We start from the raw sequence: 14,210 nt of genomic DNA, 5'->3' as shown, positions 1-14,210 counted from the left end.
CGGCACTCGGGATTCGACCCGCCAAACTGCCGACCTTCTGATCGACAAGCTCAGCATCCTAATCCACTGAGCCACTGCGTCCCTTAATACCTATATAGAGATGTGCTATTTATGTTCCTCCTAAGGAGCTTGAAATATGGCTTCAAGTAGGTACCACATTATTTAGCAAACTTCTTTGAAAAATCTCTCTCTCCACTGTAGAGGGCTTAAGCATTTCTCTTAAAAGAGTCCAGAAGACAATATCATTATGGTCTTCCCTCCTTCTTTTTGGTTTGCCACTTCAGTCTTTACTTCTCTGTTCAGAAACAAAATCTTTAAAACTGCACAATGGTTTTTCTCTGCAAATCTAGATTTTATTTTATTCCTAATTGCTAACTTTATGTAGTTCAGTCAGTATTTGGTTTCATCCAATATGGAGATATGAACTATGAAATTGATACCTAAATTTATCTTCTGCAAAACACTGGTAACAACACAGTCTTGTCTTATCTACTCAAAAGAAAATCTCACTAAAGTTGTTTTCAATATTCTACAGTGGAACATGCTCTCATGTAAGTGGATATATATCTGCCTACATGTAATTAAGCAACTTCATAGTTTTCCGTAAAAGCAGGCTGTGAAAATAATCCTCAGAAATGGAATACTTTAGCAATGGATCCCAAGATCTTTTGTAACTTCTGTTACAGTAGCATCAAATTGCCTGGATACTTATATATTCTTCCCTCTTTCCTCATCTCTAGTTGAAAACCTATTTAACCAATAAGTTAAACTATCAAAATAATGCTTCCGTATACCGTCTATGGACTGAGCCTGAATAGTTCTGATCACAGAATATGGAATGTAAGTTCAAAATGCCTTCTTGCCATTTTATATTTATGCCAGGAATACCAGGCCTTAGGATACAGTCAAATCATAGCGAAGCGATAGCAGCTCTCCTCCTTGGTCTTTCAGATCATAGATGAGCTTTGAGTCTTCTCCATATTTCCCTGTTAAGGTTTCCTAAAAAGAAAACAATAGGAAAGAAGACAGGAAAATAAATAAATAAAAGAGGACAGATAAAAGCAACGGTAAATCACGTTGTTACAAGAGACCAATACAAGTTCTAGTCACAATGGGCTTATAAAGGTCACAATTAACTTGGGCAACTGAATAAAAATAATAACCCTGAATAATTTACATTCCTTTCTTCTATTTCATATAATAGCAGCTTAAACAAAAGAAAAACCCACAAAACAAAAACCAGTAAAATTAATCAGTTGTTATGTAAATGTCAAAGTAATGAATAGAAGTGATATAAATAGGAAAGGAAGAGCAATGCAGGGGGGTGGGTGGGGGGTGGTCCATCAGGTATAAAGATCAGATTTTAAACCAATTTACCTTTTTGCTTTACTTCCTTGTGCAAAACTTTTAAAGGGAATGCATGGCAGCTTTAACTGAAATGATGTTTCGGAGCCATGGCAGTACCACAGAAAGAGGCACTTGTACATGGCTTTTTTCTCGTATGGGTAGGAGGAAAGTGGTACTTTTAATGGACAATGAACACAAGGAGACACAGAAAACAATCAGAAAAATCTGACTTGACTAAAGAATGCTTGGTATCTTGATACCTTGTTTTTACACAAATATTCTCCAATTCTGATAGTGTTACGTACGTATAAAAAGGGACATGGACATTTAACAGAACTGTTCTCAGAGGAAGAAGATAAATTACTACATCTTACCTATCACAAGAAATTAAAATAAAACAATACGACAGCACATCTACGTCAACGTTTTGCACAGTCATACGGGCCGTAAAGGTATTTCACAACTCTAGTCAGAAGGAAAGAGTTAAGATCACTTAAAAAATAATGAAGAGATGGGCAAGAATTTTCTTACAGCCACAAGGGCAAATTTTCTGAGGCTAGGTCTAGAACATCTTGTGAATTTCATACACCAAAAAGCTACAGCAGAAGGTACACCTTTTAAAATGGGCTCTAGAGAAAGTTAATTTATATTTATTTAGGGTTAGATTGTTAGACAGAAGGCCTGTAGCAGTCTTACATCTGGCAATAAAATTCAGGAACAGTGGCATAAAGGTAAAGGTTCCCCTGCACATGCGTGCTAGTCGTTTCCGACTCTAGGGGGCGGTGCTCATCTCTGTTTCAAAGCCGAAGAGCCAGCGCTTGTCCGAGGACGTCTCCGTGGTCATGTGGCCGGCATGACTAGATGCCAAAGGCGCATGGAACGCTGTTACCTTCCCACCATAGTGGTCCCTATTTTTCTACTTGCATTTTTACGTGCTTTCGAACTGCTAGGTTGGCAGAAGCTGGGACGAGTAACAGGCGCTCACTCTGTTACGCAGCATTCGGGATTCGACCCGCCAAACTGCCGACCTTTTGATCGACAAGCTCAGCATCCTAACCCACTGAGCCACCGCGTCCCTAACAGTGGCATACATTCACACAATTGCCCTCAAAAATGTTAAGAAAAGGAAAAGATGGATGTATTTTAATTCCTGCCGTTTAGCTTCTACAATAATTCTATGGCAGAAACTTTAGATAGCCCAGATCTTAATGTTCCCAAAACTGAAAGATATAGTTGTCTCTTCTTGTTGTATTGTCTTCTTTACTCCATCATGCTCTGTAGAGTTCAGTATAATAGACAGAATAAGCTGACCATCACATTCCAAAATCAAAACTTTTGGTATAGTATTTGACAAAAAAAGAAAACCCACTCTGAAAGTATGGATCTGTGGGAAGTCAGCTCCACAGCAAAGGAAATATTAAAAGGGCAGGAAAATATATTTCCTCAAAGGATCTTGAAGAAGCAGGAAAGCATGCCCAGTTTTCTTAATAGCCCCACGTCTCCTTTCCCCAAGCAGAAACCAGTTCTATAGAAATTCAGATGTAAACCATCAGGAAGGTTGGAGCTAGAAGCTTAGGAAGACAAAGACACCTAATATCTACATACCCCACCCAAACTCTAAGACAGGACATAATAGGATTAACCTACTACCATCAAGAATACCAGAAAGGCACACCCAGACTCAGGTCAGAATATGTGACAGAAGAAATACAAAGCCTGAAACAGGAAATAACTCGAAACAAAAGGCTCCAGAAGGTATAAAACCCCACTCCCTACATGTGCTCAATCTTTTTTTTTTCTGCTAGAACCATCTTTCTGTCTGGCTCTCCTCTGCAATAAACTGTAACCTTCTTCCTAAAGCAGTCGCCATGTTGTTTATCCCCAGCTTGGGCTGAACCATGATGAAGACTTTTCCTTCAACAGATTATTGAGGGAAATAGTATCAAACAGATCGATGCCTTCTAATATTGGGGATTAGTATTCCATTCTATAAAGGAGGAGGTTTCTGCAGATTTTACTCTGCTAGTTGTTGCCAACTTCAGGGGGTGATGTTCATCTCCATTTCAAGGCCATTAAGCCAGTGCTGTTTGAAGACATTTCCACAGTCATGTGGCCAGCATGACATCATGGAGAACTGTTACCTTCCCAGCGAAGTGGTACCATTTCTATGCTTTTGAACTGCTAGGTTGGCGAGAGCTGGGGCAAAGATGGGAACTCACTCCATCATGTGGAGCTCGAGTCTTGAACCTGGGCTGCCAGGTTCCAGCTGACAAGCCCAGCATCTTAACTGCTGAGCCACCACGCCACCGTTTCATTCTATAGGAATTTGGAAAACACATTATGAATTTATTAGCTTGTTGCTGTTAGTTGCGAAGTTGTGTCCGACACATTTATTAGCTAAACAGTGTTAAAATCCTCACTGATCACCAAAATGTTCTTCTTCCCTAAAGCAAAATAGCAGGCAAAATTTATATGGTGCCCAAATGAAAATATATGCAAAAGAGAATGCCACAAATAGGGTTAACAATGTTCCTGAGGTCCATTCTTACCACCTCTAGATGTCTACCTAATAGCTGAGACTGGAATGCTGAAAATTGAAGTGAGAAGTTTGAATGATGAATTGAGCTACTGGCTTAAATGGTGCGATTGGACAGGCCCTATAGATGATAAAAGACAGCTGCAGCCTGAGAATCACAAAAGAACCAGGTGAAATTGAGTATTGTTCCACATAAATTTCTCATAATTTCCCTAAACCTACAGGATTTTCAGCTCAGCATGAACACATAATTCATCATTTATACATTGTAAATGATGTGATGCCTAGTGCATTCTACATTGTCTCTGCAGGATATTTATATTTTGATAGAATCAGGCTGTGATAACATTTAATGATCAGAATATTGCTAGAAATATTTACAAAAATATTCTTAAGAAGTTTAAGTTGCTATATTTTTTGAAAATCAACTGCCTTTGGAGGTTCCAAATCTAGCCTTTAAAGAAAATGATTAGATAGATATATTTTCCAAACCTTATTTATATTTGTCCCGACACACTTACTAGAAGGAGTCCAATAGGAAAGCCTCATTTCCTACTCAGATTTCCAGCAAATTCCTATTGAAAACATGGAATCTTTTCATCCTAGTTAGAGAAAGCTTTACTAAATCATTCTTGCCTGGTGACCTGTTGTTCAGCCAGATTAGAAATTGAGAAATTGTTAAATCCATGAACAGACATGTCTCCAGGATAATGTAATGCAATGTAATGTAAGTTGGAAGGAACCTTGGAGGTCTTCTGGTCCAACCCCCTGCTTAGGCAGGAAACTCTATACCAGGGGTGTCAAACTCAATTTCATTGAGGGCCGCATCAGCATTGCGGTTGCCCTCAAGGGGCCAGGTGGGTATGGCCAGGGTGGGCGTGGCCTACTGGGTGGGCATGGCTAGAGTGCGTATGGCCTATTGGGTGGGCGTGGCCAGCTCTACATCATTCGCATCAAGGGTGCCTATGGGGGCCTAGGCAGGAGTGGGACAGATCTGAGGGTCTCTGGCAGAAGGAGGGTCTCTGGGCCAGGGCCAAGGCAGTGGGGGCCGTTCCCTCACTGTTTCCAGGATGGCTTCGCGGGCTGCATGAAACCACTTCGCGGGCCGGATCTGGCCCCCGGGCCTTGTGTTTGACATGTCTGCTCTATACCATTTCAGACAAATGGTTATCCAGTCTCTTCTTAAAAACTTCCAATGTTAGAGCATTCACAGCATCTAGAGGCAGGCTGTTCCACTATTAATTGTTCCGTCAGGAAATTTCTCTTTAGTTCTAGGTTGCTTCTCTGATTGATACTGACTGATACTCTCTTTGATACTGAGGAAATGTAAATAACTCATAGATGAAATAGGATTTGAAGGATTGGAGTATTTCTCTCATGAAGTTAAATCCTAGAAGTTGAATCCTAATTAGTGATGAGAAAGGTGAGAGTACAGGTGAGATCACATCATAAACAAATCCCTGGTCCAGTGAGGGAAATGTGAGTCAAACAAAGTGTAATAGCCTAATAACAGATACTGAATAGCTATTGCAAACTGACTTGATAATGAAGGATCTCGATGAGGAGGAGTTGAGAAGAAATCCAAGAAAAAAAAAGTATTGAAAGTTTCAGCAAGTAGATATTGGTTATCCAGTTAGGGCCAATGTTAGGGTTTGAGTCCATTCAAAGATTAACTTGTATCCCTTAGTTCTGGCACTGAGCAATCCTCTGTTCAGTCTAAGGGCTATATAATTTTTAAGCCTCAATATAATCTGCATAGATATTACACATTTTTCAGTGTCATTAATTTTTTTACTTTGCCAATTTCACTTCCAATGTACCGTATATACTTGAGTATAAGCCGAATTTTTCAGCCCACTTTTTGGGCTGAAAAATCCACGTCGGCTTATACTCCAGTGAACAAAAAAAAAGAACTTCCACCCCCCCCAGTTTGGAGAGCTGCTGCTTTCATCAAACATGGACGAAGGCAGCAGCTCTCCAAACGGGCGGCGGCGGTTTGGAGAGCTGCGTGCGCAGCTCCGCCGCCACCTCTGCAAGCCTCTGCTGAGAGAATGGGGCGGTGGAAGCTTGCCACCCATTTTCTCGGCGAAGACTTCTTTCGGGGGATGCAGCCTCTGTCACCCCCTTCTCTCAGCTGGGCAGCTGAGAGAAGGGGGAGGCAGAGGCTGGATCCCCCGAAAGAAGTCTTCGCCGAGAAAATGGGCGCTGAGACGAGAGAATGAGGCATTGGAGCGCTCCACCGCCCCATTCTCTCGTTTCAGCGGAGACTTCTTTCGGGGGATGCAGCCTCTGCCCGGGCAGCTGAGAGAAAGGGGCGGCAGAGGCTGCATCCCCCGAAAGAAGTCTCCGCTGAGCGAGAGAATCATTCTCTCGTCTCAGCGCCCATTTTCTCGGCGAAGACTTCTTTCTGGGGATCCAGCCTCTGCCGCCCCCTTCTCTCAGCTGCCCAGGCAGCTGAGAGAAAGGGGCGGCAGAGGCTGCATCCCCCGAAAGAAGTCTCCGCTGAGCGAGAGAATGAGGCGTTGGAGTGCTCCGCTGAGAGAATGTGGTGGTGGAGGCTTGCCGCCCATTCTCTCGGCAGAGACTTCTTTCGCGAGATCCAGCCTCTGCCGTGCTGCACCGAGAGAACAGCAAGCCGCCCCATTCTCTCGGCGGAGCACTCCACCGCCCCATTCTCTCGGCGGCTTGCCACCCCGTTCTCTCATCTCAGCAGAGACGTCTTTCGGGGGATCCAGCCTCCAGCTGCTGCATTTCCCAGCCTCGGCTTATACTCGAGTCAATAACTTTTTCCAGTTTTTTGGGGTAAAATTGGGGGTCTCGGCTTATACTCAAGTCGGCTTATACTCAAGTATATACGGGTGATTGTCAACAGCATAACAGTCAAATGCTCACCTATTCCTTCCTTATTATGTTCCTGTATAGAGTTCTCATTTAAGATAAGATATATATCAGGCCTTGATACTAAAAGGGAGCCTTTACCAATATCTGAGTCATGGTTTCAAAAAGCAGGTGGTACATACTGGGCGTCTCTAGAGAAAAAGAGAGGATAATTGCTGAACTCCTCCAAATATTCAGAATGACCAGAGAGATATGGGTATGAAATTTGCCAAAGACTGGGAAACTTAACTATGGAGCCTGTTCAGGATGTAAAATTCTGTGGGGGAAGTACTTCTTAGAATATGTTTATTTTTATTTCATTTTTCCTCAGTTGTTTGAAAGGTATAAAGATTATTCATTAAATAAGAAAATATACCTCTGTTCTGAATTGCTACCACCCCCAACTTGTGTCGCCTTACCTTTAATTCAAATACTGGAGTATCTATTGTCTCAGCTCCATGGCGTTTGAAGCATTGGGTAATGATATTGAAGACTTTCTCTCTGATAGCCATCTGTTTGGGATTATAATCCCGAGTACCCTGAGAGCAAAAATGAAAGGACTGGATTAGAAGAAAATGTCTGCAAGTTCCATCCTACTAAAAGTGTGGTACATTAAGGAAGTGTAGATGTGAGGCTTGACACAGTAGAGTATAGCAAATGAAAACAATTCACAGGATATCTTTACTAGTAGGAGCTTTTACCTTAGTTAAAATAGAAAATGTACGGGGACAACATGCTGCAGATTTTGAAAGTTATATACCAGGGGTAGACAACCTTGGCTCTTTTATGCCTCGTGGACTTCAACTCCCAGAATTCCTGAGCCAGGCAAGCTGAGGGGAAAGGGAGAGGTTTCCAAGCTGAGCCGTGCTGGGTGAGGAATTCTGGGAGTTGAAGTCCACGAGTCATAAAAGAGCCAAGGTTGCCTACCCCTGGCCTAGGCCACTTTATGACTTGTGGACTTCAACTCCCAGAATTCCTGAGCCAGGCAAGATGAGGGGAAAGGGAGAGGTTTCCAAGCTGAGCCATGCTGGCTCAGGAATTCTGGGAGTTGAAGTCCACGAGTCATAAAAGAGCCACTGTTGCCTACCCCTGTTATATACAGTTATCATATAAGTAAGATAAGGATGGATGGAATTCTTCTCACTTTCTCTCATAACATAAATAGTTTGTATTAATCATCTTGCAGTAGTTGTAGGGCCAACTAGGTTATGTTTTTCATCTAATACATGCTACGAAGAGAAATGCATAGGAAGTATCAAACAACTGTATAGTATCTGCAAACATCTACTCACTACCTTGTGAGACTGATTTCTGAGTCAACATAAATTGGACTGCAATCAGACGGATTCGATCAAGAGTAAGCTTGTTTAGTAGAAAGTTATAAATCTCAAATTTAGATATGACAGTGAAAATGAATTGTAGGATGTAAAATAATTTGTAAATAAATTAGAAAACCATTAGTTAAAACCATTAAAATTGAGGGAGATGGATGGTAAAGAAATATAAAATATAAATATTTATTTATAAAAGAATTAAAATTATAAAAGCAAAATTGAAACTTAATACTGAATAGTGAGATTTGATTGGTTACTAGCACCATAAAGGAGAAAATAATCTCTAAGCAGAAACTGTCCACGTCTTCCTTTTGGTTATGAAAAATCAAAGGAAAAAAGAGGAAGCACCCCTTAAAACCAACCTATATTGCACCAAAACCTATGGGACAATTACTATGACATTTTCATCCAATGTGCTGTCATTTTAAACAATTGTGTCCAGGGCATCATAGTTTTTACACAAGAAAAGCCTTCACTCCTTCCACTTTAGTGGTAGATACAAAAAAAAAACACAGTACAGCCTTAGCGATGTCTCAGGGATGGTAAGATGATGCCTAATGCTGATGTTCCGAATAATATAGAAGATTTCACTTACGACAAATTAGACAGTGTCATAATCTCATCTTATTTTATAGATTTTAGACAGTGTGCAATACAGTCTTGTATTACTCACCTGAGCCTGACATTCTCAGCTCATAACTAAAATGGGGAAGGCTAAATATTTAAAGAAAATTCATCTGGCATGACAGTCAAGCCTGATTTTTTAAGAACTACAAACCTTATAAACAGATGTATACATTCATTCTGTTATGAAACACCAGCAAAATGTAGAACATTTGGTAATGAATTTTTTTATACTCCGATAAATTTTACAACATGTTGAAATTTATTCATTAAAACCCTTTTTGTCCAAATCATTTTTTACAATATGATTTAAGTGAAATGGATTAAAAGATTGGAGATTTTAATGTAATTTACACAGATTAAACTTTCATTTTGATAACATATAACACCTACCGATTATATAACAATTACTGAATATTGCCAATCCATTAATAATTACCGATAAGTACAGCACCTTTTGACAATATTCACATGTCTCTAGCATCACTTCCAGTATGGTGTGCAGTTACAGATCCGTGGTTTTCGTAGTGTCTATAGAACTGTACATCTTAGCAAGATATTTTTGTTTTATTTTATAAAATCATATCACTTTATATCTCCCTTAATGACTGTGGTAAAAATGATTGTAAAAATGGGTCCAGCCACATGATGACTTGCTTAATGACTGCATAGCTTAGTGACCAAAATTCCAGTCCCAATTGTGGTCATAAGTCAAGGACTACCTGTACAACCTCCCTAAGTATTTTTTTTTATTTTAATTCCATTTATATCCTGCCCTTCTCCGAAGACTCAGGGCGGCTTACAAGCTTAGCAGTAGCCTTCATTCTATGTATATGCCTGCTTATTAGGGCTTTCACACCCCCTCCAAGCGGCATTATTACAAAGTCAGCTTAATTGCCCCCAACAATCTGGGTCCTCATTTTACCTACCTCGGAAGGATGGAAGGCTGAGTCAACCTTGAGCCTGGTGGGATGCGAACCTGCACTAATTGCAGGCAGCTGGTGTTACTTAAGGAGGCATTAGCCCACTGCTCCACCAAGGCTCTTATTTTGCTTACTGAACACCTTATTTAGCTTGCAAAAGTACGAAGATAGAAAACATGCTTCAAAAAGCAACTTCTTTCAGTGCAGGATTTAGTTTGGAGACAATTTTTTTCCAGTGTTAAGAGGTTAAAAGGAAGCTGGGGGGAAAGGCAAATACTGGCACCCAGAAATTTGTATAGTAAAGATTAATTTCATTAAAAAAAAATCCTATCTAAAGCTGGGGCTTCTGCAGATGAAAATCTAGTACATGTGAGGCACAGAGATCATAAGGAAGAATCATCAAATTCTTCCTCGATATCAAAAAGTCTTTTCAGTAGCATAAAACTGAATGCAGGTAGTCCTTGACTTACAACCACAACGAAACCAAAATTTATGTTCTTAGGCAAGACGGTTGTTAACCGAGTTGTGCCCTGCTTTCTGACTTTTTTTTTTTGCCACAGTTGTCAAATGAATGTTAAGTGAATTGTGAGGTTGTTAAGTACATTTGGCTTCCCCCATTGACTTTGTCCGAAGCCAACTGGGAAGGTTACAAATGGTGATCAGGTGGCCCTTGGGACATACCGTCATAAATACACGCCAGCTGCCAAGCGCCCAAATTTTAGTCATGTGACCCTGGGGATGCTGCAACGATTGTAACTGTTTTACATTATAAGTCACTTTATTCAGTGTTGTAACTTTGAACCAGGGATTAAACAGAAGGGTTGTAAGTCAAGCACTACCTGTAAATGTAAGCATTCCACAAATTGCAATGGGAAAAAAAGGAAAAGTCGAAGACTTTACCTTCGGTGTCTTCAAAACAAATTTATGTTTGCCTTCTTCAGGATGCATTGCTGACTTCATCTCCAGCAGCTTTGACACTTGCTTTGTGATCTGAAAGATATTTTTAATCACTGTAAATTACACGGTTATTGTTACTTACAATGTACAGTGTTGTTTATTGCTGCATACTGGGATATGCCCCTGACCCAAATATCCTTTTCCTATATTGTCTTACTGCACATTTTAACATTGTTTTCATGGCTCAACATAGTCACTTCTTCCCTCTTTAAATTTTTAAAAAATTACTTCAATATATAAGTTGTAAAAAAAAATAAATCCAGAAATTTCCTAGAAAGCTAGTAGAATAGGGAACAACGCTTATTCTCAACTGGGGTTGATTTAGAAAGCAATAACCAATATTACACCAAGAAAAACAAACATATACTATATGCACAATATTCTGTCCAGTAAAGATTGTATATTGGTGCTGTTTCTTTCCCACTAGCATATAAGCATATAGCATCTTACAGTATAACAACATTTCATTTAAATTTTTGAAAATGGATGTTTGTTTATTCTGCTTTTCAGATATACCAACCTAGCTTTGTAAGGATTTGGTACAATTTTACACCATAAGCTTGAGGTATGCAAGATTAAAGTCACTAAAAAAACTTGGAAATTTCTACATACATTTAATTATTACAAGAGCTTGTTACATAGCTTCCATTGTGATTTTCCCCCCTGCCCAAATCAGCAAAGCACAACTAAAAGGGAATATTTGATGAGCAAAGAATGAGGAAGGTAAATGGAGGTGAGGAAACAGTTTCAATAGTATAGTATTAATGGTAGACTTCCAGGGCCAGTGCTTATCATTATAAAGATCTCTTCAGTCAATCTCAAGTTCTCCTGAATACAGAAAAACATCCATGTAATTTTCTTGGCAACCACTCCTTGTTGCCTTCTGGGTTTTTAAGGCTTCCCAATCTAGTCTATATCTCTGGGATGTTCCCGAGATCTCCAGCTCAACTCTATGCTGCTTGGTTTTTGGCATAATACATTGTCACATTGCTGTACCAAAGGTGCTTTTTTCAGGAGGCAACTGGACTTTGTGTTTCTTTTGAAGACATTTTGCTTCTCATCCAAGAAGCTTCTTCAGCTCTGAATAGATGGTGGGGAGTGGAAGGATTTATATTGCTTGCAGACAAATGGCCATTTGCATTCCTTTAGAGAGTGGCTGAAACCATTTTGGAGGTTTACCTGTGACCTCAGGGTAACTGAGAACTGCAAATGTGTGTACAGCCTTCTTGGTTGCAGGACGTTTTCTGCCCAGTATCCCTTAAAGTTGCGGTCACATTGCTGTAGTTTATTTTGAAGTAGCCCAAATATTTGATATAACATAATTCTATGCTCAAATGGTATGTCAACTTGAGACTTGTATTGAGTGCATTTTCTTTCACCTGTACAGAATGCAGTCTGACCCTTCGGGTAAATCAGTTCTATTTTGAAAATAAGCAGGAGGAGTGTGACACTCGTCTAGCTTCTCACGTGGTCCGTGGTTTTACAAATCATTTGCTACTGCATTGTGCACTTTCAACGTACCGTATCCTATTTTGACTTTCAGTGGTTCTTGTAGTCTGTTCCGTATGCCAGAGAGAGATACAGCCTTAGTATAAATTGTCCTAGTTCAGAAGGGTGCTTATTTCCAGGCAGGGTCTAGATTTTGTTTTAGTTATCATTAGATACACTACATGGTAAAGCAGTGAGAATAAGATGGTTGTATTGATTTTAGATATTTGCAAACCATATTTTAGAATAGACTACATTAAAAGGTCTTGTACAGTGTATGGTCACTGAGAAATAAAATCCATTTTTTCTGGTGGAGCTGTCTTCCAGATCAACAAAGGTCACCTACGTTAATCACATAGAAGCAAAATTAAGAATATTGGCCAAAATATAGAGGCTTCTGCATCCTATGCTAGCAAGGAACATGTATCTTTATATATATTGGTACCTTGCTCAATAGTAGTATCTGTGAGAGGGATCTCAGAGTCCTAGTTGACAAGCACTTAAATATGAGCCAGCAGTGTGCTGCAGCTGCCAAAAAAAGCCAATGCAGTCCTGGGCTGCATTAACAGAGGGGTAGAATCAAGATCACGTGAAGTACTAATACCACTTTACAATGCCTTGGTAAGGCCACACTTGGAATACTGCATCCAGTTTTGATCACCATGATGTAAAAAAGATGTTGAGACTCTTAGTACAGAGAAGAGCAACAAAGATGATCAGGGGACTGGAGGCTAAAACATATAAGGAACGGTTGCTGGAATTGGGTATGCGTAGTTTAATGAAGAGAAGGACGAGGGATGACATGATAGCAGTGTTCCAATATCTCAGGGGCTGCCACAAAGAAGAGGGAGTCAAGCTATTCTCCAAAGCGCCCGAAGGCAGGACAAGAAGCAACGGATGGAAACTACTCAAGGAGAGAAGCAACCTAGAACTAAGGAGAAACTTCCTGACAGTTAGAACAATTAACCAGTGGAACAACCTGCCACCAGAAACTGTAAATGCTCCAACACTGGAGATTTTTAAGAAGAGACTGGACAGCCATTTGTCTGAAATGGTATAGGGTTTCCTGCTTGAGCAGGCGGTTGGACTGGATGACCTTCAAGGTCCCTTCCAACATCATCATCATCATCATTCTTATAAAGAACCAATGCAGAAACTCCCAAACAGCGTGGTTCTTGCCCAGTAGAAATTATGAATGATGTCTCACCAGCCCAAACTACACTTTAGAACGAGTGATCTGTGATACCGTATGTAATGGACACAAAGCGAGTGCAGGTCAGTTGCAGTGCCTCTCTCCTGCACTTTATGAAAATTACGAACCTCCGAAATCTGGAATATGGAAAAAGATTGTCCATGCATTAGTCGCGTACATCGTCTTACCTCTTCCGGGCTAGCCTTCTCCTGCTTGAGGCGCCGCACTGTATCTGCCTGCTTCCTCAGCGCCTCTTCCTCAGCCATGACGATGACAGCCCTCGCCGACGGTAAAAAGTTTTTTTTTTAAAAAGGGAGAGAGGAGAGAGCTGTCAGCCACCCTCCTTGCTTCCCCACCCGCAGAATTTAATCTTTTGCTCCGCCACGCATGCGCACTGCTTTGTACTGAGGCCGCTGAATCTGCCCACACTTGCTCAACTCAGTGTGCAGCGGGGCTGAGATGGGACGAGTCGGAGCTGGATGATGCAAGAGAGATACTTAGCGAAGAGAGGAAGTGACGTCCATGCGCTTTATTCCCCCCCCCCACTTTATCCTCGTGGTGTTTCCGTTTTTTCTTTTCGGTAGAAATTGCGGTCCTGTTAATCTCTGTTCAGAAATAAGCTCCTTTGACGCCAGGAAGCCATACGTTTAGGACCGGTTAATCTTAAAACACCGGAACTGTCTTTGCACATTTTCATAAGTCATTTAACTACAATGGTTGGGTTCACACAACACTACCATAATCTAGTTCAGGGGTCTTCAAACTTGGCCCTTTTATGACTTGTGGACTTCAACTCCCAGAATTCAGCATGGCTGGCTGAGGAATTCTGGGAGTTGAAGTCCACAAGTCATAAAAGGGCCAAGTTTGAAGACCCCTGATCTAGTTTATTGGCTTTAGTGCTGTGTGAACCTATCCTGTTGCGATTATTGCGA

At 40.7% G+C, this 14,210-nt stretch overlaps 1 protein-coding gene across 1 annotated transcript in view; it reads right to left on the bottom strand.

Moving 5' to 3' along the window:
• The window catches only part of LOC310638032 (histidine--tRNA ligase, cytoplasmic-like), a 35,974-nt gene extending 22,309 nt beyond the window's left edge, over positions 1–13,665 (bottom strand). The window contains exons 1-4 of the mRNA XM_083358717.1: positions 13,467–13,665; positions 10,542–10,631; positions 7,180–7,299; positions 904–999 (exon numbers count right to left, since the gene is read on the bottom strand). Of these exons, the coding sequence (XP_083214843.1) occupies positions 904–999; positions 7,180–7,299; positions 10,542–10,631; positions 13,467–13,544 (384 nt within the window). The 5' untranslated portion in view covers positions 13,545–13,665. The remainder of the gene's footprint in view (positions 1–903; positions 1,000–7,179; positions 7,300–10,541; positions 10,632–13,466) is intronic.
• Positions 13,666–14,210: the final 545 nt, after the last annotated feature.

This window comes from Vipera ursinii (assembly GCF_947247035.1).
Source record: "Vipera ursinii genome assembly, chromosome: 3".
NCBI classification, from domain to species: domain Eukaryota; kingdom Metazoa; phylum Chordata; class Lepidosauria; order Squamata; family Viperidae; genus Vipera; species Vipera ursinii.
This window is presented reverse-complemented; position numbering and strand designations above follow the sequence as displayed.